Below are 27,429 nucleotides of genomic sequence, written 5' to 3' on the forward strand. Positions count from 1 at the left end.
TCCGTGCCCGCCCGTATCGCGGGAGCCAGCCGTGACCGCCGTCTGGCTGATAACGACGCGGACGCGGCTGAGTTTGCGGTTTGCGCAAAACGGACCGTAAGGCGGTTGGACTCTGATCGAGGAGCGAAAGGGAGACAGTGTGTGATGAGCCTGATTAATGCCGTCGCGCGGGTGATAAGGCGAGGGTCGTTGGCGGGGGCGCCCAGGATCCCAGGAAGGCATCTGCGACACGTTAAGCCCCGTCACCTGACGGACTATGCCACGACTGCTAAGAAGGGATTGTGACTGACCCCTTCGGAGACTAATAAGGAGCGCCCAGATCGATCGTTCGGGTCGCGTGCCCGCAGTGGGCCCAATTAGTGGGGCCCTTTAAAAGGAAACCGTCGAGACACACCGGGGGGAGGTGACCTTAAAACCGGCTTCGGGCGGCACTCGGCTAATTATGGGCCCGCCGGCTGCGATGCGGGTGTCCTTGTCTCCGATCGGGTCCACATAAAAACGGTTGCGCTCGTTCGCTTTGCGTATTTGGAAAGCATGCACCAAGCGGTGGCGACGACGACGACGGAGTGCAGTCGATGATTATGATTCGCTGATTCGCAAAGTGCAGTTTTACGTAATTACGCGGGTAATTAGCGGCATTGGCAGTGGGCCCTGGGGCCCCGAAAAGAATGCTGCCGACGAAAGTGGCCCACGAAGTGGCTGTGAAGCTTTCGCCCATTATCCAGTCTCGGCCAGACATGGTCTCACGCATGATTTATGTGTCAGCATTCGGTGCACCTTAAGCCGATTCTGCTCCGTTCAGACCGCGGTCCTCTTGATATACAAACTCTTATTTATGGCACCCGCACGAGGAGACCTGGCCAGAGCTAGTCGAACGCTCGTCGATGTATTGATTTCTAATCCTTTTTTATGTTGGTTCTACGCACAGCTAAAAAGACCAGAGACAGGCTTACAGGCCTCGGTCCTCGCCACAGAAGCTTAGGCTGCAGTTTATGCAAATCGCCTATCGGGGCCCACAAACCCGTGGGGGGGGGGGATTCAAGGAGAGAACGATGGCTTAGACTCCCTCTTAATCGAGTACCGTAATTCATCTGGATTTTGGGGGGTAAAAGAATCGCCAGCTCGGTTCACCGGTCACGGCCACGATGGCGGACCATAAACCGTTAACAACACTCTCTCTTGTCAGCCCTGAACCAAGAGGGACCATTAAAAGGCCCCCGGTGGGCGTCCTTAAAGCCCCGAGGTTTTTGGGGCCCCACTTCCCGGTAGATCCTTGCCGAATTCTACGAAGAGTCCGTGGAACGTGTCGCCATCAGTGAAAGTTATCGGTACGCGGTGTCAACGACCTCGGAACGTTGGCGCTCTCTCTCTCTCACCGTGGTCTAATAAATGGCCACCGAAACTCTACTCCTTGACCTTACGGCGGATCCGTGGCGTGGTGCGTTACTATCCGAGAAGGATTCACGCACACACACACACTCCTCCGTTGTGCGTAGCGCACGGCAGTCACTGGATTACTTCCGGCACCAACACATACGGGGCCCCACACCAGGAGGGAGCCCGGGGGCCACCCGTCGTAGGCGCGTAGATGGTGCGTATGCGTATGGCGTCAACGGGCGGCAAAAAATGGGGCAAAACAGTCACAAACACCCACTTTGAGGGATAGGTTTTTTGACCTCTTCGGTGCGTGTTACACGCGGACCGGAGACCGCCGATTGATAAGTCGCTGGAAGAGGGGATACTAGCTTTTTGGGGTCCCACTCCTTTTCGGGTCATTTCGAGTCCTTAGAGGGCTCGCAGTTGGAAATTATAATACTTTCAAGTGACTGTATTCGGTCGAAGGCGAAATGTTTAGCCGGGACCGGCTCTCTGTCGGTAAAGGCATTTGTCTTTGTAGTCCTGTTACGAGCGATAGGAATTTTGGCGCCTCTTTTGCTCGACCCTCATAGGTCGAGTAACCCCTCATAGGAATTACATTGTTTAAGTATCACCTTTAAGCATTCACCATTTCTGACACGGAACTCTTTTCTCTGTCAGTTCTCAGGGCAAAAGGAAACTAATTTCGTAATTTAAAATGATGTATTTATCTTCGGCCCATAGTTCTTTGTCCTTCACATTCCTAAGACCCATTCCTATCTTTGTTGGCCATAAAAGCCCAGTTTATGATTCGCTTTCTTGCTAAGGCTTAAACCCATGTTTTATGTTTCTCTTCCAAAAGCTTCCTTTACGCAAAATGTATTAAAAAATTATTGTTCAAATCGCGCGCAACCCTTTAAACGATCCGGGTCCGTTCCGAACCACTCTTGCGCGCGATGGTGGTGTTCGTGCTCCGGCTCGCGCTTCCAGTTGGAGGGAACCACGGGACCAATTGGGGTGGGCCAGCGGGGTGTGTTTTGTGTGACCTTTTCCTCCGATGCTAAAGTCTCCCGAACTTCCCCCCAACGGGGTAAACGAATCAAAGCGCAAAAAACGGGCAAGACGAACCCTAGCTCCGGCGCTGCCGTTGACGCCGCATGTGTTGGTGAGTCCGCATGCATCGATTGGCGTGGCGTTGCGTGGGCAACTGCGGTTCTAGTTGCGCCCGCGCTCGCCCGTTTGTGTGTGTGTGTCTTCTTGGGACCGGCGGCGAGCCTACGCCGCCTTGTTGTCCGCTTCAAAGCGACCAAATGTCGCGAGATGAAGCCGATGGGGGTCCCCGGCGATCGAAGCGCCAATAGAAACGAATCGAAATGAGTCCTTTTTTTTGGGGGGATCAGAGTACAATACCGCCCAATCCTCCGCGATGGGCGCATCCGATGCTGTCCGATGCTGCGCTGTGGAATTCAGGCAAAAATGATGGTGGACGTTTCTATGTGCTGAAAGGACCAAGGCCGACCGGAGCGCAGCAAATTCCCTGAGCGTCTTGTCGACTGGAGGCGGCGGCCGCGTTGAATATTACAGGAACGCGTCTAGCACCGGTGTCTAGCAGCGCGAGTACTTGCGGGCCACAAGTGTTGGGCTACCGTGGCCTGGTGTCTGGTTTGGACGTCGTCGTCCCGGGTTTTTTTTTGCAAATTTCACAAACGTCTGCAGGGTTAGTTGGCTGGCTGGCTGAAAGCCTCCGGTGCCTTCTTTTTTGCTTCCAATTCCAAGCCGTGTGCGGTGTGCGGATTTTTTTCTCCCTCATGTTGGGCGGTAGGCTTTCCGCTTCTTCCTTTTCTTCGCCCTTCTGGCCTTCGGTCTGGCCCCCCAGCAATGCTTGAAGCAGTTCTAGCGCACGGCGGTAAGTCCAGCCGCGGTGGTAGGCCCGTCGTCGTCGCCGGCGTTGCTGCGAATGCGGATAATGGCCTACCGCAATAAAACCGCGGCGACAGTGCCAACCAACACGAAACAGTGCGAGGAGAGAAAAAACCCACACACACACACCCGCGGCAGCGGTGGAAAAACTGGAGTCGGAAAACCCGCCGCTCTGGCGGACCGATGGTCTGATTTATGGTCGTCGGAGGCGGCTTTTAAACGCTTGAGCTCAGCCAAGATACGGGCGGATGGGTTGGGTGGCAGCATAACAAGTGGTTGTAACGCCCGTGGCCACTGCGCAGCGCCCGAAGATGCTTGCAATCTTCGGTGGCCATCTTCGGTCGGGCCTCCGAATAAGCGGCCATTTTATGGCCACCATCCTTTTGCATATTAGCGTGCCATTTTGGGATGGGAGTGTCGCCTCGCAAGAGGCACTAAACTTGTCACCTGCTGCTACGGGCCGGGTTCGGGGGACTGCGCCACCGACAAATGCACCACGCTGTGAAGGACCTCCACAGCAAAAAAAAGAAGGCAGCAGCGGGCCGATATGCAGTTAATTATGAATGCGCATTAGTTAGTGCATCATCATCGTCATCATCTTGTCTCGGGCTCGGGGAATGCTTCGGTGCGTTCAGTTTTACGACGCGCCCCGTGCGTCGCAACGATGCGATGATTTACGGTTATTTGTGTCGTTAAACAGTGAGGCGCATTTTCGGTGGTTTGATTCGTCGTTAGTATGCAAAGTGGCAGACGCACCAGCACCACACTGGGGGGGAAAGGATATGGCCACAAAATATGGATCGTTAAAATCGGTCCTCGTCTTCGGTGTTCCCCTTGAGCGGGACGTTCCGAAGCTGCGTGGCGATGCACATGGGTCGATCCAGGTCCAAAAGATCTCTAATTAGCCACGTGCACCTTATTTTGTCATTGTTTTAAGGACACCACAACCCGTTTCGCGACGACGGCCATTTGACACTCCGCCAGTCCCGCCATCGGGCTCATTTCTCAATTTGTGTCCCGCGCGAAAAGTACGGAAAACGGAACGTCCATTGGCCGTCGCCGCCGCCGCCGTCGCCCCGGCCATTGCATAAGTGAATAATGAGTGGCGCGAAAACAAGCCCCCCACGAAAACAACGCCCAAAAATTGACCGGCTGCATTGGTGGGGGCTGTCGAAAAAGTGCATTTATCCAATTAAACTCGTTACCGTCGGCTGCGGCGGCGGCGTCGGCGTCCCGCTCCGTATCAAGGCGGCCCGCGGGGTGTCGAGTGAAAGGAATTTCTCTTGCCCATGAAGCTTTCGCGTCGTCCCATCGAGGGCGGACGAGATCCGTCTGCGCGGTGCATCGCGTTGCAACAACAAGCGCAAGTCTCGGGTTTCGGCCGCGCGTGAATTGATGGCGGCAATTTCTCTCCTTAAACCGTCGCGTTTGTTCGGGATGAAATTTGCAGATGACCGCGAGACTCAACCCCCCGCCATTCTCTGATTGACGATGACGTTGTGCCGATCGGCAAAGTCGCCAAAAATCCGACGGAGGGCCCCCGAGAGACTCCCTTCTCGCTTTCCGGTCCGGTCATGATTATCCAATCAAACGGTCACTGACTGATTTTACGCTCTCTCGCTCTCTCTCTGTCTCTCGATGCTTGTTTTTCTTCTACTTTTATTTGGAAACTCGTTTCCACTAGGCTTGCACTTTGCGTGCCTTGCAGGGGCCCCGTGGTCTCTAAGTGGTGCCACTTCTTAGACTTTTCGGCGCGCGCAATGCCGACGTCGAGTGCCCCACCGAGTCTCGGGGGACTTTCCAACATAGAGGGGTAACTAAGTTCACGAACGGGAGCTTTGGCACCACAAGTTTCGTCTTTTTATCCGATATCACCTGCTTGTGTTCGTCATCCGTCATTCTCATGACATGCCGAGCCCACCGGAGCCTAGCGAGACGACACTACGCGAACGATAGTGATCTCGCTGTTGGATCGCCTTCTCCATTTTTCTACGACACATATGGGGCCAAATCTCAATCTGAGTATCTTCCTCTCGGACGCTGCTAACAGGGTTTCGACAGTTTTGGACAGAGTCCATGTCTGGAATACGTATGTTAGTTCTGAGATTAGAAAGGCTCTGCATAACCCCAACTTCGACCATCTCGATACGAGATGTGAGCAAAATAGTTTCTTCAGACTGTAACATGTAACCCGTTGTAACCTGTTGGCTGCTGGCATCCTAGCGCGAATCTAGAATTTGACTCTAGATAGGTGTCTTCTTCGAAGTCTCAGTCATCTATTAGTACGTCAGCCCAACGTATGTTTGCAGATGTTGTTAGTAAGGCTGCCATCATGAATTTAGTCTTGTTTTAGTTTATCTGTAGACCGAGATTATTCGAAACTTGCCCGATCTCTATGTAAGCGTGAGTGAATCATCAAAACTCACACTATTTAAATGTTAAAGAACTCAGCCATTGTTCAGTAGATTTTGATAAATGAACAAGATTTATTTAAGGTATGGAATGCCGTTTATTGAAAATTTACTCAGACCACAATATCGATCAAATGACCGCTTCGATTTCACTCACAAATAAGCGGCCCTTTTTTGGGCATTTTGCGTTGTATTTGACAACATTTCGGGCGTAATAGCAGCAATTTCCGTTGTGATGTTAGCTTTCAGTTCTTCAATGGTCTTCGGTTTGCTTGGACCATGGGCCAAAATCTGGCTAAACTTGAAGTAAATGGTCGCTGTGTGGTATCCTCCCCAGAGTCCCGGGTGTAGCCCACTCCAACACGACGTTGAACAGAAGGTCAGATAGGCTGTCCCCTTGGTGCAATCCTTCAAAGGCGTAGCAAAGGGATTAGAGTGCTCGTCACCCACCTTTACCATCATGTCACCAATCCACAAAACCTTAAACCTTCCGTGGTAAACCTTGCCCATTCTGGACACTTTCGAAAGTCACCGAATGTAGTGGCTGCACTGTGTGTACTGTAGAGGCTTTTCGCCGAAGACAGCGTACTTACAGCTGCACGCTGCTCGGACCGGACCAGGCGACATATTCTGCCTGGTGCCTCTACTTAAAGGGGTTACCCTCTTTACGGCTACTTCGCTTTATTCGTTTTAAATCGGTTTTAAATTCGAACCTACCGCTTGAGCCATTTCCCAATCGACAACACCGGACGCCGGAACTTGTTTGGTGTTTTCGCATGGACACTTTCGCGGGCAACCCGCAGATATTTGCAAACTCTCCACGGGCGCGCTTTCTCCGCGCCAAAATCCATCCGCGTGTGGAGGGCATTAATTTTGCGTCCAATCCACCGAAAGTCGAAGCATAATTTCCGCGAATCGTCGTTGTCGATGACCGGCCGGTCTTGGGCAGTGAAGATCGAGTTTCGGTTAGCCCATCTCAGCGGAACATAAAATCGAATCAACGACCGCCGTCCCCGGGTGTGTGTGTATGTTTGCGCCAAGGAGCTCTAGCGTAATGTCGTCAGCGTCGCGCGCGCTGTTGACATATGCACGTCTCTCTCTCTCTCTCTCTCTCTCTCTCAGTCACTCTATGTTGGACCAATCAATATAACCCCTTCTCGGCTACCACCGCGACCGCACGGAGACCCCGCTCTGGGTCAATGATTGTCACCGAGCGAATAGAGCACACGCTAATGGGGGGTAGCCTAGCCTCTCTAGGTTGGTAGTGTTGGTGTTGTTCTATGCTCGGCTCGTCGGCTCAATTTAGCACACAGAGCGTCGTCGTCGTCGGCTACGTCATGCTTCGCCTTTTTGGGGTCGCGCGAGGGTGATCACGTCGCATCGCACGGGGTTCTCGGTCACGGTTGTCGGCTTCTGCCCGCCACCGCCATTACTCTGCTCTCCTATTTCGCGCGCTTGGTTGAATCTATTTTTTCGTAGATTGCTTCTTCTCGGTGTTCGGGCCGGGCCACGTAACACGAAACCAAGCCAAGCCACAAAAGCTCCAAGCCACGGAGCATACCAGGCGGCGGGCGGTGTGTTGCCTATGGTAATGCGCGACGATGGCCGCGGCGATGATGCTTTCGTTGGCGAATTTTTGCGCATAAAAGCGACCCAAGGCGGGTGGGTTGCGGTGCGGCCGGTGTCGGCTGGGTGAAAAAGGGGTGGCCAGTTTTTGCTGTGCGAAAACGCTTCGGCTAGAGTCATTCAACCCGGGCCCCCCTGGCCTGGCCGGCAGCAGGATGGTGAGAAGGGCTCTCTCTCGCTCTCCATCTCGCTCTAACGGGTGGAACTTTTGGCTATGGCCGCCTTTACTTTTTGCCCACTTTTCGACAGCCCCCGCCCCGCCTGTATGCGTGCGTGCGTGTGTGCGTGAGAAGCTTCGCAAGATGTTCCGCGAAAATGGGGGGCCCGTTCGGCGGGTCACACAGAAGTATAGAGAGACACGTGGGGGAGAGAGCGAGGGAGCGAGGGGTCGTAGTGAACAGTGAATGACCGCAGTGGGCGTCCCTGACAAACTTCCAGCGGCCGCGGCAGCAGCCACCGCCACGCGCACGTGTTGCGCTGTGATCGTCTTCGGGGTGAATTGACGGAAAAGTGGCGTCCTTTACGCGGGCGCGGGCGTTGTGTAAGCGATTCCGTCGGGGTCGGGTGCGTCCAATCAATCGAATGATCATCATTTATCTCGCATGTTTATCGGTGGCAAGGAGTTATGTTTCATGGTCCATTCGCCGGTTCGGGGCATTTAGTGTTAATTTCGATCCAGACTTTCGGTCTTCGCTCATCTTAGGACTTCGACAATTCCCCTTTCAATGAATCTCCGTTTCTTTTAAAGCCTTCAATTGTAACAAACACCAATTCTTCGCAATCTCTTGAAAACCTTTCATAAGTTCCCGGGTAGGAGTTATGTCGGAACCCTAGTTGCTGTTGTGCTGTAAATCCGATCTCGGTTCCTGCAACTAGCGCATTTGAACGACTTTTCACCGATTCGGAAGTCAACCCGCGCGGCGCTTCGAGTCCATGGTTTCATTCAAGTTCCCTACGTGGTTCCCGCGTCGTGCGCTGGCGTGAGCATGTTCCGAATTCCGGTTATGCTGTGTTTCTGTCGTTGGCCGACGTTGGTCTCTCGCGCCTAATTTATTGTAATTTATGTTGCGCTGCTCAGGAACCCGTTTTGGGCGGTTTTTTTTGCGAACCCGGGAAGACACGACAGCGAGCTGCTTAGAGGTGCTCCAGGGTGATCTATCTAGTGTTTGGTTTCCAAAGAACGAGGAGCGCAAAATATCGAGCGTGTTACGGCGGCTCCTTCTTCATTTTCAAAGGAAACTGGATGGGTGCAATGGCTTCTCTTGCACGACGTGTAGGTTTTCCGAGCCCTGAATACGACTATTCCGCTTATTAACATAACCACCGAGGTGGAAATTAGCTTCGTCAGATCAGTCAGACCATCATCGGCCAAACGTTCTTCCGCCCAATTTGCCAATATTCTGCAAGCGAATGGCGGGTCATTTCGTAAATGTAAAAGTTTTTACTGAATGTTTACTAATTCCAGAATGAAGTTTGACACTCCAAAAGTCTAGTAATCGGTAGTTCAAAATCCAAACACTTGATGGATCGCCCCAGAACTAGAATTGAAAATAGTTTTCCTTCTGGCTCTGTCCGGAAGTACCGATTGCCGGTACCGTGGGATCTGTTTGCGGCATAACCGCGGTGATTGATCCGGGACGGATCCCCCATTAGATCATCTGCCCGTCGCGTCGGGTGGAGGGGGGATTCAAATTCGGCCCGAAGTGTTTGTTTATTGCGATCGGACATAGTATTAGTGGGCGCTGTGGATCGCTATTTTTAGCCGACTTTGGTCGGCTTTGGCATGCCTTGGCGTGGTATGTAATTATTTGTTGCCTCCCATCGACATCAACAGACCCTCTTCTTCGGTGGGGTCGATTTTTATGCTGCTGCTGCTCCTCTCTCATGTTGCTCATTCGTGGCGCCTGCGGGCTGGCCGGCCTGAAGTTGATAAACGCTCGTCGTCGTCATCGTCGTTGTTGGAGAACCCCATCTTCTTCGGTTCGTCCGCTGGCTTCCCAGCTGTCCGGGTGACTCCGGAGATTTATGCCCACGGCTCGGCTCCCGTCCGCCGTTATCGATCTGTGTGTCTCGTTCGGTTGCTCGGTCAACTCTTGGCTTTTTATTAGCTTTTTTACCAAACATTCCATTTGACAGACTCATGACATGCGCTGTGGGCAAAAAGGTAACATAAAACTACGGCCGCCTCACCGTCGTGGTAGGGTTTCCCATTTTTGGGAACCTCCAAACCACTCTCACGGTCCTGCTGCTGCTGCCGAACGTGGGCTATATGGTGATTTGTTTCCAAAAGTTCACACTTCGCCATATAATGGGCCTCCATTGTTCTGGGCGGGTGGGGTCAGTGGTGGTCCACCCTCTCTAAGCGCGGACGTGGGACGTGTGATGGGGATTTGTTCAATTCGGCGTCATCCGCTCGGGGACCAGACTGCTGCGGAAAACCGGTGAAGCGAATCGCCGTCGTCGTCGTCATCGGTCGGAAGCGGTTGTCTGGCTGTCAGTCTGGCTGGTGGTGCCCTTCAAAACGCCAAAATCCATTTGCCACCGAACCAGACAGACACAGCGAACCACCACCGAACCAGACTCTGGCGGCCGCGCCGACGGCGTTAGGTAATAAAATTCGAATCAAACGGCCCCAGGCCAGGCCGGCGGGCGGACGGGCGGGCGGGCGGCTCAGGTGTCAGGCGGTGGCAGAGAAGAGAGAGATAGAGAGACAGAGAGAGGGAGGGACAGGAAGCGAATGCAATTCAACGGCTGACTGAATTAGCATATTGAGGGAAATTAAATGGAATCTTTCGGCCGAGTTTTTGCCGCGCGTCGGCTGTCGAACGAGCGATCGGCGATCGATGGAATTGCAATTGACGGTGCAGTCTGTGAAGACCGACCGAAGGAAGAGTCATCAAATGTGTTTCGCAGACAAGGAATACTCGTCCAAGAAGAACCACTTGAGCCGGGAACGACTTCCGGAGGCCGGGCGGGGGACAATGATGTCACGTGGTAAAATTAAAAATTTGCCACAGTTCCACGCAACCAAATCTAAGGACCTTTTTTATGACGGCATCGCGTGATTCGCGTCCTCAGTATCCCCCTAAATACGAATGTGAATCCTCTGATGTCGTTTCCCACACTGATTGGGGTCTACATAAATCCGCCAATCCGGGGGTTGGCAACAGAAGAAAAAAAGGCTGGGAAAGCTCTGCCGAAGAAGCGAATCCCCGTGCATGGAAAAGGACCCTGGGCCCTGGACGAGCTATCTTTCTGTGTGGTCGGCCAGGCTCAGGCAGCAAAAGTTTCGCGACCTAAATATCGATCGACTGGCCCGCGAGAGCCTCAACCGAACGACCGAAGCCCCGACGAACGGGCTTCCAACGGGTTCCAAGTGTCTGGCCCATTTTTTTTGCGTGTCTGACGCGAGACTGCCAAGCTGGCCCCGGGACTGGCCCCGCGCGAGGAAAGGATACGCGGGCGGGAAAGGCCCCGAGGCGACGCGATGCTTGCGGGAGGTCAGGATTTCATTCTTATTCTCGCCAGCTCGCCAGTTTGTGCAAAATGAGGCATAAAAAGCTATCCTGCCGCTCTCTGTCACTCTCTCTCTCTCGCTCCCTTTCTCCCGGGGGAGCTGCTGCTGTAGGCCTTGCGCGCGCATAAATTTTATGAGCACTCGGCGGGTCGACGGCTAGCCGATGGCCTCAGGATCTGAGCCCTCCTGGGTTTGCCACTAGACTAGACGGTGGCAAAGGCAGAAATATTATTTATCGCAAAACGGCGCAGCAGTGCAGTGGCGCGCCATCGAGACACATCCGTTGCATCTCCTCCGAGTCAAGGTCATCACTGCATGGGTCGCTGTTGCCGTGGCGCTGACAGACCTGAAACTGAACACTAGATTGGGTTTATGAACAAACTTCTTTCAATTTGAAAGTATATTCAATTCGAATGGAGGCACGAATTCCTGACCACTCACATCATATCGTTCACATGAACAAGAATTCTTTCTAACATATGTATGGAATATGGGGTCCTTATGCCATTGGCTGTGTGGTTTCAATCCACTGAACGCTGACCACTAAACCATGGCAAGGATTGGACGGAGCTTCAAGGGATTACATTTCAACTTACGGGGATTAGGTAACAGCTCAAAGATACGCACTGGTACCTAGTTTGGCACCTTCCTTCTTGGTACCTTCGCTGTGGTCCGTACAGATTGTTACAAGCTGTAGTATCTATCGACCAAATAACGCCTGTTTCGTGTCAATCAGCACATAATGGAAGCTCTTGTGGGAACCTCTTTCACTTTGATAGCTCACAACTTTCCTTTGGGTTTATTATATTTATTTGCGAAATTGCGGATCAAAACCATCTTGAACTAGAAGATTATAGACCCCCTAAAATAAAGGAAAATTTAATAACAAATAATCTTTCCAACTAATGAAATCATCAGAGTATATTCCCAAAGTAGCAAAGATCGTGATTTTTGGTGGATTGGCGAATGCTCTCGGATCTTCACTCAAAAATCATACAAACTAAATTTGGTCAATCTTTCCAATATTTGCCCCTAAGAAATTCGCTTTCGAAGCCCTTATTTTAAATACTTATGTCTGTTTTTAATACTCTACGCCGCTGTGTGCTTATCGATTTAATAAAAAGCCCCCAAATAGCCCAGCACCATTATTCACAGTCGCCGGTTCTGGTTCGTATCGCTTCTCTATCGGACAATTGACAGCTAAGAATGCACTTTATTGCAATTTTGTTCGGTTGCAGCTGCACGCCTACACACGAAGCCAATCGTGGCCAAGCTTAGTGTCCAACGAACGGACCTCGGCCCTCAAGTTGAAAAAAAACCACACCCAACCGTGTGCCGATTGGTGATGGCCGTGGCTGCGCTTCTGGTATAATTTGTACCGCTTCGATTTTAACGATGCACAATTAATTTTAATCCTCCCGCGAGTCCGCGTGACCTGGGGGCGCCAAAATGGGCCGACCATCGACGGGTGCGCCGAGCTAACAAGCCGCGGCGACTGGAAGAAGACATGGGGCAAAGTAACGAATGTGTCGCAAGACACAAAAAAAACGGTCGCTAAATTGGGTGGCCCCACACGCGCCCACGCGAAGTCGAAATGCCAAATCTTCAATCTGCGTCAAGATTGATACATCCTTCTCGGGCCGACGGTATTTGGTGCCGCCCGGCTGTCGGATCATTCGAAAATAAATTGAATCCTCTCCGTCGACTGGCAGCCGCAGCGACGAAGGCCACAGCCTAGGGACCAAAAAGAAGAACGACTCTTGTTTCGTGAGTTCCTTGGGCGGCTTATCGCACGAGCCGGAACCATCTACCATCAGGGCACGTTTGCTAAACATGTGTCTCTTTTCTCATTATCGGCCACTGATTACCACAAAGCACAAAACGAGGTTCGAGGTGATGATTCATGAGTCCGCTGCATAAACGTCAGCAAGCTGGTCGTTCAAGACGTCACCGGACACCGGTTCGGGTGGCCCCTTCGAGGCGCTTAAAGTGTTTGTGTTTCCCTTAACACCAGCGTCAATAATGGCGGCTGACGTGCAATAGGGTGGCCGTTTAGTGGCCGACGTGCGTTATCGTCAAGACGAATTCACCGCAGAGTTACGTGCGAGTTGAATGGAAAGTCCGCCGCGGTTTATCAATGGTCAGCCAATGGCGCGGACTTGGGTTATCTTTTTACGGTGCCAATTCGATGACGAGACAGACGAGACACGGTCGGACGCTCTCGCTCGGGATGCAGTTCGCTTTCTGGGACGAATTGCTGCAGGTCTCGAGCCTTTTGATAGCTTGTTATGGTTAGTCATTTAACACCCATTATCAGCGGGGTCCGTCTAGACATCGTCGGCGATCGTTGTTGAGTGTGCTACACGCCACACGGCCGCCTCCGGCCGCAGGTTTGATTAATGTACCGCGTCGCAGTCTGTTCGGATGTTCCGCGTAAGCGTTTGGATAAAATGCAGTTTTGGAACCCCTTCGGATATGTGCCACCGGAACGTGTTCGACGCGCTTCTTTCCGATATAGCCGTTCAGAGACTCCTCGGGGGTCCGCCACTTGCCGTCCAGAGCACGGCACCAAAAGACGGCGGACGTCCTTATCTTATCAACCGGCAAACCGCCCGCCGTCTCGTGGACGACAAACAGGTCGCCGTACAAAACGGCCGACGGATTTTTTTGTTTCGGGACGAGAGATTCGAGCCGTTTTGCGACGTGCTCTTCCATCGCGTCGCCGGCCGCCACCATTCCGTTTCCTTTTCCGCGGAGCGCGCAGGCAGCACGTCCGGTTTCGGACGGGGCCGAGCCAGACGTCGTAAGAAATTCAACACCTCGGCCACGGAATGATAATTACCGGGGCCCCCAGACCACGCGGTGCGGTGCGCTCGTGTGGTGAAAATGATGCAGATTCATTCCACAGAGCAGCAGCAGCACGGTGTCGGTGCACGGTAGTAGCGCAGGCGCGGGCCATGTAGGGTGCCCTCCCTCCCCCCACCCGGGTCCATGCACCAACAGCGTGGCGAAAACAGAGCGGCAGCGAGCGACTATTAGAAATCGTGGCACGCCACAGACAGAAACGATTAGTAACCGGCCGATGGGTGGTGATGCGCCGGCGATGATAATGATGATGATGATGATGGTTCACATGATGCTGATCGTGCTGCGCGCCGCGCCGTTGCCACGCGTGAGTGCGGACGCGGGTCCGGGGCTGAGGCTTTCATCATCTGCCAGTCTGCCAGTCCGCCTTGTTGCTAAGGGAGGCCCCGGCCGAGGTGTGACACTGGACACTGGACGGGGTCACAGACGACATTTTGCTGGACTCCTTTTCTTACTGTGGACGCCATTTGTAGCGTCCGGTATAGGTTCGGTCCGTGCGTGGAATGCGCAATTCTGGCGAAGGATGCTCGCGTGCCAGTGTCGGAGGCTTCACTTAGTTGGCCAATTAGGACGAGGTTACTGTGGCGTTAGACACTACTGGGTTGTGCAATAAGTTGTGAGGTTCGATAAGAAACAGAATTTATGAATCCCATCCCTGAACTGAGAATCTGGAAGGGCTTTAAAATACGCATCCACAACTGCTATGACCTCATTATTTGATGAAAAACGCTTTCGACGCATGCATTTTATTAGGTCTGGTAACAGATAGAAGTCGCTAGGGACTAAATCTTGTGAATACGGTCCAACAATTTGAAGAATTCATGGATTTTTGCCATTGTCTCGAAATGGGTCTTTTTTCATGAATTTTCTCCTTCTGCTCTAAAAGGTTCCAATAATAATCAGAATTCATTATTTTATCAGTTTGTCCAAGTAATCCACAAACATCCTTTCGCATCCCAAAAAATGGATGCTAACACCTTCTTGGCCGAGTTCTGGACACGAACTCGTTTCGGAACCGAAGAACCAGCTTCACACAACTCTTTACCCTTTTTTTTTGGATTAGGATTATGGCGATAGACCCAACAAAAAATATTACAAAAAATTAGGTTAGCTACAGCGCCCTCTGTTATTGAAACTCAAAACTTATTAAACAACCTAATACTAGTTCTCTAGGTTTAGCCATTTCCAGCGGCGTTTATACTAACGGATCTATTACATCTCTCTCTCTCCCTGCTCTAGGTTACATCTACGGGTTGGTCTCGTTCTCCGTCATCTGTGCGCTCGTCCTGGGACTGTTCGGAGTGTTTCGGTGTCTGCGGGCAACCACGGCCGCGCGTGCAACGGAAGCGTTGACGCTGCCGATCCAGTTCATCGCCGAAGATCTAGCACCTCTAAACACCGACTTGAACCATCTCCCGGTACCCGTAAGTAGCTCCACCATGACCTCCAGTACAGTAGCATCATCATCGTCGTGAGCGTCAGGCTGCAGGTGGTGGGACCACCAGCCCCAGCAGCCGTGGCACTGTCCATCTCAAACGTACAGAGTGCGTCAAAGACGCGACTCTTCAGCGGGAACGTCCGAGGGCACTGGCTAGCCGGTGGTCCGCGTATTGCCGCCGGTTCAGCGAGCGAGTGGAACGGAAAGTAGTTACAGACCAGCTGGAACCCGTCCCGGTACTTGGCCGCCGCACACCCGATCCGCTCGACGCTGGCCCAGGTCAGCAGGGTATAGTTGTTGAGCACGGCGTGCCACACCTGACCGTCCGGCCCGAGCGTGGGCCGTGGGGTGTCCGCCTTCTGGGCGTACCAGCGCCGAATAACGTCGATGTCGTAGTACCGCGGCAGGTACCGCTCGAGGACGAACGCCACGTTCTGTCGCACGTTCCGATGGTCGCGCGTATACAGGTCCGGGTTGGTGAGTTCGGTGCATGGGTCCACCGTGTAGCGCTCGTGGCAACTGCTGGCCAACCAGAGGCGGGCCATACGGGACAGTTCATCGTCCCAGACGAGCTTCTTCATGTTGGCCACCCGGGACCGACCGGCGAACCGGTTCCGGATGCCGTTGTGTGCGTTCAGTACGTCCGCCCACAGCCAGTCGCTGCCGAGCAGTTGCTGAAACTTTGGGCACCGTGCCGGTGAACCCTTTGCCGGATGACCCGAGGGTGGGAGAAAATGGAAACCAACCCGCCGCCACCGGCATTAGTATATTCCCTCCGACTCCGATGTTGACGGCCACCTAGCAACTTACCTCCTCTTCACAAAGGGTGTGCTTCCGTTGGCCAGGACAGGAAAGATCACAGTAGCCACCGGCGACGATTCCGGTGCTCGGGCGAAAGATGGACTCGACGTGTTCGTCCGTCTCGCTGGCCACCGGTAGAAGCAACGACGCAGCCGCTACGACGATAAGGCAAACTGCCCGACCCGTCCTCGCCATCGGCACCGCAATCCTGGACCGATCCTTCCGGGAAGATACCGCTTCTGTCCGCTTCGAAGCCGATGACAGCCAGCGAGCTAACTCCTTGCGAAGGCGCTCACTGTCTCTACGCTTCGCAACTGTCAAGTGAACGGCCACCTCCTAGCAACGGGACGTGGTGTGGTGTGCGTTGCCAAGGTGCCTCCTTTGCTCTGCGGTTCCTTTGTTGCCGGCAAATGTCGGAGCGTTTTTGATCGCCCGAGTCGAGCATGAAGCCCGAACAAGATAAGGCGAAACAGAAAAAGGACACCACCCTGACAACAAAGCGTCTTCGGTTTTGTCTGCTCCTGCTCGGTTCGTGTCGGGCTTTTGCGGTTAACCGCCTGCCTTGCAGCCACACACACGTGTGGAGTCCGTTGATAAGCCGGAAAGCGCTTAAGAAATGAGGATGAAAGTCAAAACCCATTGTGAGAGTCGGTGAAAAAGCGGAGACATCCAGGATCTTCCAGAGCCAAGTGGGGCGGCTGCCAGAGACCATGTGGGTCTGAGCGACCTCCGGTTACCGGGCGGAGTTTCTGAGAAGTTTTCAATCGAGCCAACCGAGCCAAGTGGTCTGCTTCCCGGCCGGTTCAACGGACTCGACTTCAGCTTTCTTACGCCCGAAATTAACTTTGCCCGGGTTGTTGTTTTATCAGAAAATTAAAAGAAGCGAACAGATTTTGGCCAAACCAAACCGGCGCAAGGGTTCTCTCGCAAGGGCGGTTATCGGCACCAGATTTTCGTACAACTTTCTTCAACCAAAACTTTACCGACGAGTTCACTTTGAGTTCATGCGCTGGTTAGATTCTGCCGGATAACGAGTTGGCCCGTTGGCGATTCCTGGAAACTCAGAGCAACTACGCACCCGCCAACAGCGTGTTCGGTGACAAACACGTAGTAGCGTTTGGCGAACGCCTTATCATCGCCATGTCCAATTTCCACGAACACAACCGCCCGGCCTAGGCGGGGGCCTAGTTTCTTGTCAACAATTGCCGTTAGCATCGTCTGTCCTGCCCATCGTGTAACGGCTGAAGGTGAAAGAAGCGCAAGGCTGCCCACCGCGTGGTGTTTGCGTAGATCGTGGGTCTTTCTGGGAAACAAAAACTTAGGAAACGGCTTATGTTTATATTGCAGCAGAGCCGCGCCTAGGCCACACCGGAGCCTACTAACCGAACCGGAGCGATGCATATAAAATGCACCGACACAAACATCCATTCGTGTGCCGATCTTTTCTTTTTGTGGACCACAACCGAGAGAGCTGACTGGCTGGCTGGCTGGCTGGCGACAGTTTCCCACGGACTGGTGCGAGCGAGAGCAAAAATGGGTCACCTACCGGGGGTGGCAAACTATACTAGTGAGGAGCCACCGCGCTTCTCAGAAACAAACAAATGACGGCGACAGCTATCCGGGAACCTTCCCCCTAGACCGGGGACCGGTGAAGCACATGACGCAGCCAGCCCGACAGCCAGCCGCGGAACGGTCGCTCGTGAGAGGCCAATTTTAATTGCTCACATTAAAAGCCAGGGCCTGTTGAATAATAAATAAATTGTTTTACGAGCCATTCGGCGGGTATTCTGCTGTTCATCAAAATGCCCCCGTCTTTTGCGACAGAAGCTCGCTTTCTGGTTCTTTTTTTGGTCCGTATCTTTGGGCGAATAAAAAGTAATTTCGTTTCGAGCTTGTTGATAGTGTTACGATGTGTGCAAAGGATTAGCTAAGGAGCGAGAACTGGGGACCCACAAGTGACAAGGCGTCTCCATTAGAGGTTATGGCCGAACGGTTGGCAGTTTATGGAGCTTTTACCGTTTCGGAAACATTGCCGTGTTTGTGCCATTTGAAAACCACATAGTTAAATCGTAAATGATGCGAAAAATATAGAAAGCTTTTGGTTTGAGGTGAACTTGAATTTCCAATTTAAATAATGCATAATGTACGATCGGTACTGAACTTCTAGGCAATACAGAATTTTAATGTCTCATTCAAATCTTACAATTTTTCTCGACTTAAAGTTTTTTTTGGAGACAAATTGGGTTATCCGTTCCCGAGTTATACAAGTTCATTCAATTCGGAAGTACTGGAACTAGTGTGCAAGAAGCTTTCTTTGTGTTACGATATGCATTTGACAGCATTTGATATTCTTCTTTCCCAGCGGCAAATACTAAAGTTTTGGTAGATCTTTTTGGCAAATGTTTAGCTTGGATGCTAGAATCCCAAGATACATCAGAAAGCACTTTCTGATCTTCAGAGAAAAGAGAAAATCACTAATCATATACTGGAAAAGAGTATTAGACCATCCATCCTCTATCTTCTTACGTGCTATGTTAAAAAAGCTTTGATAATTTTGTATTTATGCGGGGTATGTATAATCGATTTTCATTTTTTTTGTGGCGTTATGCTCCTACTCATCTCACTAACTTATGGTGACAAGGCCATTCGGCCATTTTGAGGATCAGTAAATTTTTGACAGCTGTTTTGTTTGGACTTGTTTGGCTCATCCTCAATTTTTGTCTACTCCAATGGTGGCAAAAAATCTGTATCAAATTTTGCCTGAAAAAAGAAATAAAGAGCGCGGACGCATTCGACATGTTGACTGTGGCTTTTGGTGAAACTATTATGACCCAAAGCAGCGTTTATCGGTGGTTCAAAATGTTTCCAGAGGGCCGAGAAGATGTGAACGAAGAAGAGCCAAGTTTGGTGGAATGCGAAAAGTTTTGTTTTTTGTTTGCTTTGTCACCATAAGTGAGTGACACGATTAGCAACATACTGCTACAAAAAAAAATCGAAAATTGAATATACGTAGCCCTCGTAAAAATAAAACCATCAGAACTTTTTGAACACACCAACTACATGGTATTTCACACTTTTCCGCGAACCAAAGCAGATGACACAATGCGGACCCTTATTTTACCCACTTGTCCGTCGCTCAACACCCGACTAATGCCTCGAATGTGCACCTCGGGGCCGATAAAGGTGACATTAGCTCACGATAAGGCACCAGGCACTGGACGCCACTCACGCAACGCGGACATTGCGAAGGCATCTTCCCTCCCCAAACACTTGCATCGCAATAGTGTGGTGGATAGCTTTTGACCTTCACCGGCGGGGGGTGGCGGCGGCGGCGGACAGCAGCACACCTGTGTGTGCGCCGCGGAGGAGAACCCCCTGTCGGGGGGACCCCTGTGGCCGGTTACTTAACCGGTTCTGTGCGATAGAGGCTGTGGGGCGGCGCGCGACGGATGGCGCGACACCTTCACCAGGTCCGCGCAGCAGGTGGGCGACATTCTGACTGTGTGTGTGTGTGCGTGTGTGTCGCGACGAGTCTTGTTTGCATTTCCGCCCGACGCCGACACCACCGAGTCGCCCGCCAAGGCAATCGATCACCGGCCGCCAAGATGCTGCTAACGATGTTGATACACCACCGTCCGGGAAGATCCGTTCGGAGGCGAGGTGTCTGCGGTCGTGTCGTCTCGTCTCGTAGTCACATATTCAGCGTCTTGACTGCGTTGCGCGTGTACCCTTTCGAATGACTTTCGGCTTGTCCCGTGCAGCTGTTGCTGCGGGCTCGTCTAATCGTTGGGCCATTAGGTTGTTGGGCTCCTGAATTGAGTCGCTTCGGTTTGGCAGCATCGACCCGATTCTTTAAATGTTTAAGAATCTCCGTTCCTGAAGAGGGCTGATAAATGTCCTACATAAAATTAATTCACTTTCACTGCGATAAGATTACCCACCACACACAGAGAGAGAGAGCCTGGGTCTGAACCTTTGTTGTGGCCATCCTGCCGGCAAGGGTTCGCCTGCTCGCCGGCCCGCCGCCCGTTGAGTCCTTGGGTGCCTGGGGGTGTGATGCCCGAAAAAGTCGTGCCCGTCGTTGACGTCGTTACCATCGTCTCGCCGCCCCCACCCCCTCCCCACGGGGTCACAAAAAACCCTCGCGGCCGCCAAACAAACAAAAGAAGGAAAAAAAGCGGTTGACGGAGAACAACAATAATAAAAGTTGCATGTTTATTGACTTTAACTGTCTGGCCCCGGCAGTGTCTGGCTTTAAATTTGCGCTTTGTCAGAGCGTTGCACATAGCCGTGGCCTCTTCCCCCGTGGCCAGGTCCTGTGCCAGGTCCCCCGGACGGTGGCGTCCGAAATGTGTCTGCACCCAGGTCTATCACCTCTCCAGCGGGCTCGCCGGCGCGCGCGTGCAGTTCCTCGCGAGTCGAGTGGTGGGGGGTGGTAAGTGGGGTGGCGGGAAAGGGTTGTTGCAGCCGTTGCGCCGTCGTGCTCGGGCGGGGGCCATCTGCATGTGTGCAATTCAGCACGATTCGGTCATTTTAGCACGTTCCGTTTGTGCAGAGTTCATGTTTCACTGTCTCCCGCCGGCCGGCCCCACCAGCCACCGCCTCGGGGGCGGGTTGGCCGACCAGTGCCTTCTTCCTTCCCGCGCCGCCGCCTCACTCCTGCAAGTGGCATCGTCCAGACGACGGCGACACTGGTTCGGCTCGTCGCTCACTTGAACGTTTTGTCTGTGTGCCTTCGGACGAACGAATCCGCGTGTCGCTGTGGTTCGCTCCCTCCCTGTCACCCTCTCTCACTCTCCCTTTGTGTCTCGGTTCGTCGCCATTTTTTGTCATGTTGTCGTTGCGAAGTCCAAATGGGGAGAAGAAAAATCATTGCAAATAACGATTGCATCGTGTTTTTTGGTGGCAGACGGCCGACCGATCGCCGGTCGCCGGATTTTTCGGGGTGACTGATTTGTCTGCAAGATAAACTGACAGCCAGCAGCCTCCCTGCGCGCCCTCCGCACCCCCGGGGGTGACCGGCTCACGGTCAGCCGGTCAGTGTTTTGCTTTAAATTTGTGAACTGTCGCGTTTTTGTGGTCGAACTGCCGTTCGGGTTCGGGACAGCCCCTGGTCTCGCCCCGGTAGGTCACACGGACAAATCGGGGACGAGCCGCCCGGGCCACTCTTCTTCCGTAGTTCTCGGTTGTTGTTGTTGCGGTGGAGGCTTCTGGCGCAAACGATGGACACCATAACCATTATCTCCAATTAGGGGCGTTTCATATCGAGCTCTTAATTTTTAGAGGCACTGGAATCTTATGGGCTATTACAAGTGCGCATGTTTATAGTGTGCCGGCCACGTCGTCGGGAAAGGCCGAATTTTCATATTAGGATATCTTTTCATTACACGAATTAAGTTCTTATCTGACACTCTTGGAAACTGTACAATTAATATATCATGTTTATGTTGATATTGAAATAATATTTCATTAATTTATGTAAACAATAATGTCTATGCGTCATTTCTGTTGTCTTAGAATAAGATTTGAGTTTTGTCCTAACTCCATTAAATATTGAAAATGGGCAATCAATTTGTGTCTACTCATATCGACGAGAGCTTCTTATCCCCATGGCTGCAAGCATATCAGTGTCTCAGCAACCTTTGGATTATGGTTCTTCAGGATGTCAGCCGTTTTAGATAAACCTTGTTTTGCCACTTTTGCAACAAATTTTAATAACAATTTTGGTATACAAAATTAAATTAAATTTTCTGATCAATTAAACTAAATTAAATTTTAACTTTCCCTCTTATTTAATGTGGCATTTTTTAAAGCTTTAAACAGTCATTGTTAGCTGCTAATGTTAGTTGCTCGATTAGAGCCGATTCGGGTTCTAAAGGAATTTATCTGGGTTGAACTGGAAAACTGAAAAAGAACTGGATTGTGCATCTTTAGGATGTCTACTAACTAGAGTAAACCTTATTGTGCAATTTGCTATTCCATTTTTTGTGTATATTTTTAAATTTTACTCAAACAATATATCATTTGTTAAGCTTTAGTCGTTCGGCTATGTTTATTGCTCGCTCGGTTAGAGTCGGTTCTACAGAAACTTACTTTCACTGAAGAAGTGTAAATCAATCCAATCGTGGCTGATCGTGGAAAATTGATGTCTAGTTATTGTAATTGATCTACATTGTTTTCAAAGAAGGTATTTTCGCAAGGAAAAGTCATAAAATAAAACCTAACACAGCTAAGCCAGTAGCTAACTTTACGCCTCAGTTTAGTTCCTGTAAATAAATGGAAGTCACTGTCACTTCACTGTGGCCTCTGGTTGTGGTGCCTGAAACGTTAAACCGAACCGGCGGTTGCCCTTTCCCCGGGTGCAGAGCCTCTCGTGCGGTTTGGGGAATCACACACCGGCACCACGATGCGCTCAATGCTTAATGCGTTCACTCACCGACATTAAACCCGGTGTCCGGTGGCGTTCAGTGGTGCAGTCGGCAGCTATCGAGATTCACGTGCGAAGATGCCCTTCACGTCTCGCGTTGCCAACTGTGTGACGTCTTCGAATCGGAACTCCGTTATACACACCTGTCCGTGTTGCAGAAGCAGTCACCCGACCCGAGAGCGAGTCTGTTCCTCTCCACCGAATCCGTTTCGCGCGGTTCAAACTCCCCCGGAGTCAGTTCAGTTCGTAACTCGTCGCCGCCGCGCGAGCATAAATTTCTATCATATTCTTTGCACCTCCCCGGGGGGGGGGCGGCCTGCCCGGGTTCGGGTTTCGCGCGCAAACTACTTCCTCAGAAATGGCAACATTGAACCCAATTCGCGCGCACCACCATCACGCCCAATTGAGAGCAATCAGCATAATCAGCGGCGCACGATGATGGTGCGTAGCTGTTTTGGGGGCGGCCCACACACACACACACACAGCGCAGAAGAAGGAAGCGAGCCGCACTCGGCGCGCAAGGCCTTGCACTGCGCGATGCATTTGCTTGCGCACTCCTCGTTAACGCATGGCCGGCCGCCCGCCGCAGCGGATTCCTTTCCGTTTCGGTGTTCCTTTCGCTTCGGTCGATCTCCACCGAAGGTCGCTAATTAGGGGTGTCATTTGAGGCGTCCACCATGCATATCGCGCGCGGCTTGGCTTGGCTGCAGTCTGGAGCCCGAAAGAAGCAAAAAAAAAAACGATAAATCTTCCACGCGGAATGCAGAAATCGAAGACGATCGAAAGACGAACGAACTGGCCGCGCTGTGTTTATGTTGGGCCTCTCCGCGCCCCCATGTTGGGGCTTATGTTGCTCGGCTCGGTGCGCATTTCCTTTTTTTCGGGCCTGTGCCCGGGCAGGGCCTTTCTAATAATTGATTAACCATGTGAGGTGCCATTCGGGCGATGTAAGAGCGCCTCAATTAGTAACAGATCGATTATTAATCGCCCGGGCCCCTTGCTCTCCATTGTGGTTTTTTTCTACTTTTGTTGTGTTCGCTATGCTTTATTGCAAAACATGCACCTCGCGGGGGTGCCCGTGCCCGGTGTCTAGGGTGGTGGGTTTTAATTACACACCCTCTCGACAATTATAATCGCTCTCGCGTCTCGCGATTGCCCCCTAAACGACGCGGTGTGCAATACAATTTACCAGTTCTTTTCGCACATTAACTGGGTGACCTGAAATTATGGAAGAAAAATGTTGTTTTGAGTGGCGTGGGCCCGGCAACGGCGGTGTCAGTAGCGGCGCGCTTCAACGACGACCGGCGGGTCACAGCTGTGTGATTAAAGCTTAAGCGGAACGTTAAGCTATCGCACATTCCACGGTGGATGCATTTTTCACGGTGAATTATGGCCGCGAGCAAAACGGTGGTAAACAAATAACTTTGGGCAATATCGTCACGTTTAGCTTGCCGGAGCGCGGCTCGCTGATGAGGTTTTGGCGCTTTTCTTCTTTATTTCATGTTGACTTGAGTGTCAAGACGGAGCGAAAGGTGGATTAAAATTAAGCGGCAGTGGGGTTTGGATTGCACTTCTTTTTTCCATTCCGTTCCCAGAGATGCCAAGGAGCTCTCTGGTTCTGGTTAAGCAAAATGATGACTAAAACAACGGTTTTAAAATTTATTTTGCGATATCGGACCCTTACATAAACCTGTGTTTGTACTAAAAATGTACTAAAAATACATTAGGTAATTTTAAACGTTGATAGTACATCAACGCGAACGACACGCTGCATGTTGCTGAAATGAAGAAGTAGAATCCTTGATGTTTTTATTGCGAAATTGTCGCATTCGCAAATTTCTTACGCAAAACCCAAGCTTAAAGTGTGACATCCTTGTGGCCGACCCGCTCCAGGGGTCACCAGGAAGTGAGCAAATGGCACGGAATTCAATTTCGGAGCCCTCCCCCTCGCGATAAACTTCCCAGTAGCCAGAAAACGGTGAACTTTGCCATCCATTAGCATTTCCATTAGCTCGGCCAATTAATTAATTAATTTGTTTATTACTACCAAACACACACACAAACGCGGTTCATGTGACTAGCCAAGTGTGTGTGTGTTGCGGGGGATGGCCACCACCGTAACCGGGTTGGTTCCGGGTTGGTGAGGCCCGGACTACCCCAGTTACACACGTGATGAAGGGGGGCCGCGGGACATATGCAAAAAATGGGGCTGCCATTTGCATTTTTGCAACGTCACCCCGGCAACAACCGTTGCATTCGCATTCCGCTAGCGCGGGAACCGCCAACCAGCACCACGCGCGCCGACACGGTTCGTCGGACTGCGGTGTGTTATGGTAATGGCGGTGCTGGCCATAGACCGGCACTCCGTCGACTGTCCGTCTGGTCCGTCTGACGGCCTGTCTGGCGTGGAATGGACGCATGACAGTCGTCCGTCCGCGGGAGGGCCCCAGCATAGAATTCAGAGAGGCCAGCATAGGTGGACAGTCCCGCCCGAAGTATCGATAAGAATCGCTCGAATGTGTTTGCCTGTGCGTCACTCTAAACACTAATTAACGTTTGTTTCGATTCTCTATTTGCAGATGCTATCAGTACAGTCACCGGGCTGCGCGGGGATGGAGCGGCTCGGCGTTCCTGCCCGCGGTTCCATCGGATCACCACCACTAAGGGATGAACGGTAAGCTTTCTCTTCGCCGCGGTCTCCGGCTATGGAATCTGACCCTTCTAATGTTCGTTCGTTTCCCCCCCAGAACTCGACGGTTACGAGTGGACTCCGGAGTTAGCGGTGACTCACCGACCGGGTACCACCACCACCACCACCACTCCGCCATCCATGGCCATCATCAGCAGCAACTACAGCAGCAGCAGCAGCAGCAGCAGCAGCAGCAACAACCCCCGGTGCCGGCTCAGCATCACCGTTCGGACCTCATCCTGAGCAGCACCACGAGCAGTAACTTTAAGAGCAACCCGCCCCGGAAGTCCTGCCTGTTCCTCAATCACCACCACCATCATCATCACAACAATCATCATAATCAGCAGCTGAGCGGAGGCGGCGGCAGTAGTGGCAGCAGCAGCATCAACTACAAGACGCACTACAGCAATACCGGCAGCGGCGGCGGCTCGTCGTACGGGAGCGGCAGTAGCACCAGCGGCACCAGTGGTTTGGTGGCCGTCAACAGTTCCCTTACGAGTTTCCCCCACTGTACGCACCACGTGCCGCTGCCGGACGGCGAGTACGGACCGGATCGCGATCTGCAGATACGGACACCGTGTCAGGTTAGTTTCGCCCCCCCCAAATCCCCGATGGACGTTGATGATCGAGACTCGAGTCCCGCATCAACATTCGAGGATCCCTCCGAGGCGCGTGTGAGATTTTCTCGTGATCGCGACGCGAGTGTTTGTTTGGAAACAGCGAAACTCGTGCTGTTGAAATATTTCATACCCGCGAGCGCGCTGCAACACACTTTCGGTAGCGTTGCGCGACGCGATAATGTTGCGCATCGCTCTTGAGCCGCAAAATCCAACGCGTGTGAAAAATGATAGATTTTTCCGTTTCCGAGGATCATTAAACTATTACATTAGGTTCATGAGTAGGTGATGATTTCAAGGATTACAAATATTTTCGATCGTTCATTCATCTTACACCGAAAGCAGTTATTTTTTTAGATGCGGTTGATTGTTGCAGTTAAAGTTGTTGTTAGTTTTCTTTGTTTACCTACAATGTGGTAGGCTTTATAATAGATAAGAAATTATTTTATTAAAAGCAATATTTTTATAATTAGTTATACACTTACCTGTACACACTGTGCCATTTCATGGCCGGGAGTGCGCAGTGGCTTTCATCCTTTTTCACCAAGAACAAGGCGCACTCAGGCGCAAAGTACGGTCAATCACCGGGGAATAAATCAATCGCTAAGAACACCCCTTTTAAGACCGAGGGGGGCCGCTCGGAACTGAGAGTGGGCTCGAAAACTCGCTACCTCCCCGTTGGCTTTTGGGATGCATTTCTCAGCGCCGCGTACGAACCTCGCGCCCCTCCACCGATGCAGCGCGCGGTTGCAGTAACGAGAGTCCGTCCGTAACAGCAGGGGACGTCCTTTGCCAGTGGCGGCCCGCGTACAGCTGCACGCAGCTGGCCATTGTTTCAAACGTTTGCGTGTGTGTGTGTGCGTGACCTGCTTTTCGAATGCATTGTCCCGGTGGTGCAGCGCTGCAGTGCAACCAAACCAAGTGCATTCCTTTCCAACCCGAGGGGGGGAACCAACACACACCCCGTCGAGCGGCCATAAATTGTCCCATGAACGGACGAAGTCGAGCGAAGGAAAATAAAAAGCGCAAACCATAGCCATGCCCGTCCGAAGGTCCTTGCACGTTGACGGCGTAAAGTTTTCGTCCCGACGACCCGATGCAATACGATGCGATGCCGCTGCTCAGAGAAATGGTGTCGAGGATTTTCATTTATGTAAGCGCACGAAGGGGGGGGACACGGCCACACCGTGCCTACATTCCCTGTCCCGTACGGATCCTGTTCTCGGGGTACACCGAAGTAGGCCAAACCGCCAGCGACCTGATTCACCACCGGAGCTCTTTCTCTCTGTAGCCGATTATTGGATTATTGGAATGCTGCCGTTGGCCAATGCACCAAAGCATGATGTAATGCATTCCTGACCAGCGATGGTTGCCCGGTGGCCTTGGGCATCTCCAGGGGGCGGGTTCGATAAAGAATGCACCCTTCTAACTTCGTTAGGTGACCCCCGGGTGTCTGTCCAAAGGATGTCATATAAACAGCAATTACTTACCGAGCCGTGCATTACTACTTGGGCGCCCTCCCGATACGTTGGACATTCTTTGCCCTTTGGAAGATTTTATCACATCAATGAGGCCCCCGGAATCGGCCCGGAATTGAATTTAACGGTCGCCAGGGTAAAGAAAGTATTCGATTGGGGGCACACTTTCCAGTTGATTGGCCCCAATGCACTGTCTGACGTTAGTGAACGTCATATTAATTGGTTCGGGGCTTCCAAGCGTTGTCATGGTGAAAGACCACTCGGGCACTTTGCTCATTCCAAAC

General features: G+C 52.0%; 1 protein-coding gene across 1 annotated transcript in view; it reads left to right on the forward strand.

The window, feature by feature from the left end:
• LOC128266873 (serine-rich adhesin for platelets-like) overlaps nt 1–27,429 on the forward strand; it is a 106,414-nt gene that overhangs the window by 77,778 nt on the left and 1,207 nt on the right. Inside the window, exons 3-5 of the mRNA XM_053003662.1 lie at nt 14,935–15,119; nt 24,941–25,035; nt 25,109–25,634. Of these exons, the coding sequence (XP_052859622.1) occupies nt 14,935–15,119; nt 24,941–25,035; nt 25,109–25,634 (806 nt within the window). The remainder of the gene's footprint in view (nt 1–14,934; nt 15,120–24,940; nt 25,036–25,108; nt 25,635–27,429) is intronic.

The sequence above is a fragment of the Anopheles cruzii genome, chromosome 2 (assembly GCF_943734635.1).
Source record: "Anopheles cruzii chromosome 2, idAnoCruzAS_RS32_06, whole genome shotgun sequence".
Lineage (NCBI taxonomy): Eukaryota > Metazoa > Arthropoda > Insecta > Diptera > Culicidae > Anopheles > Anopheles cruzii.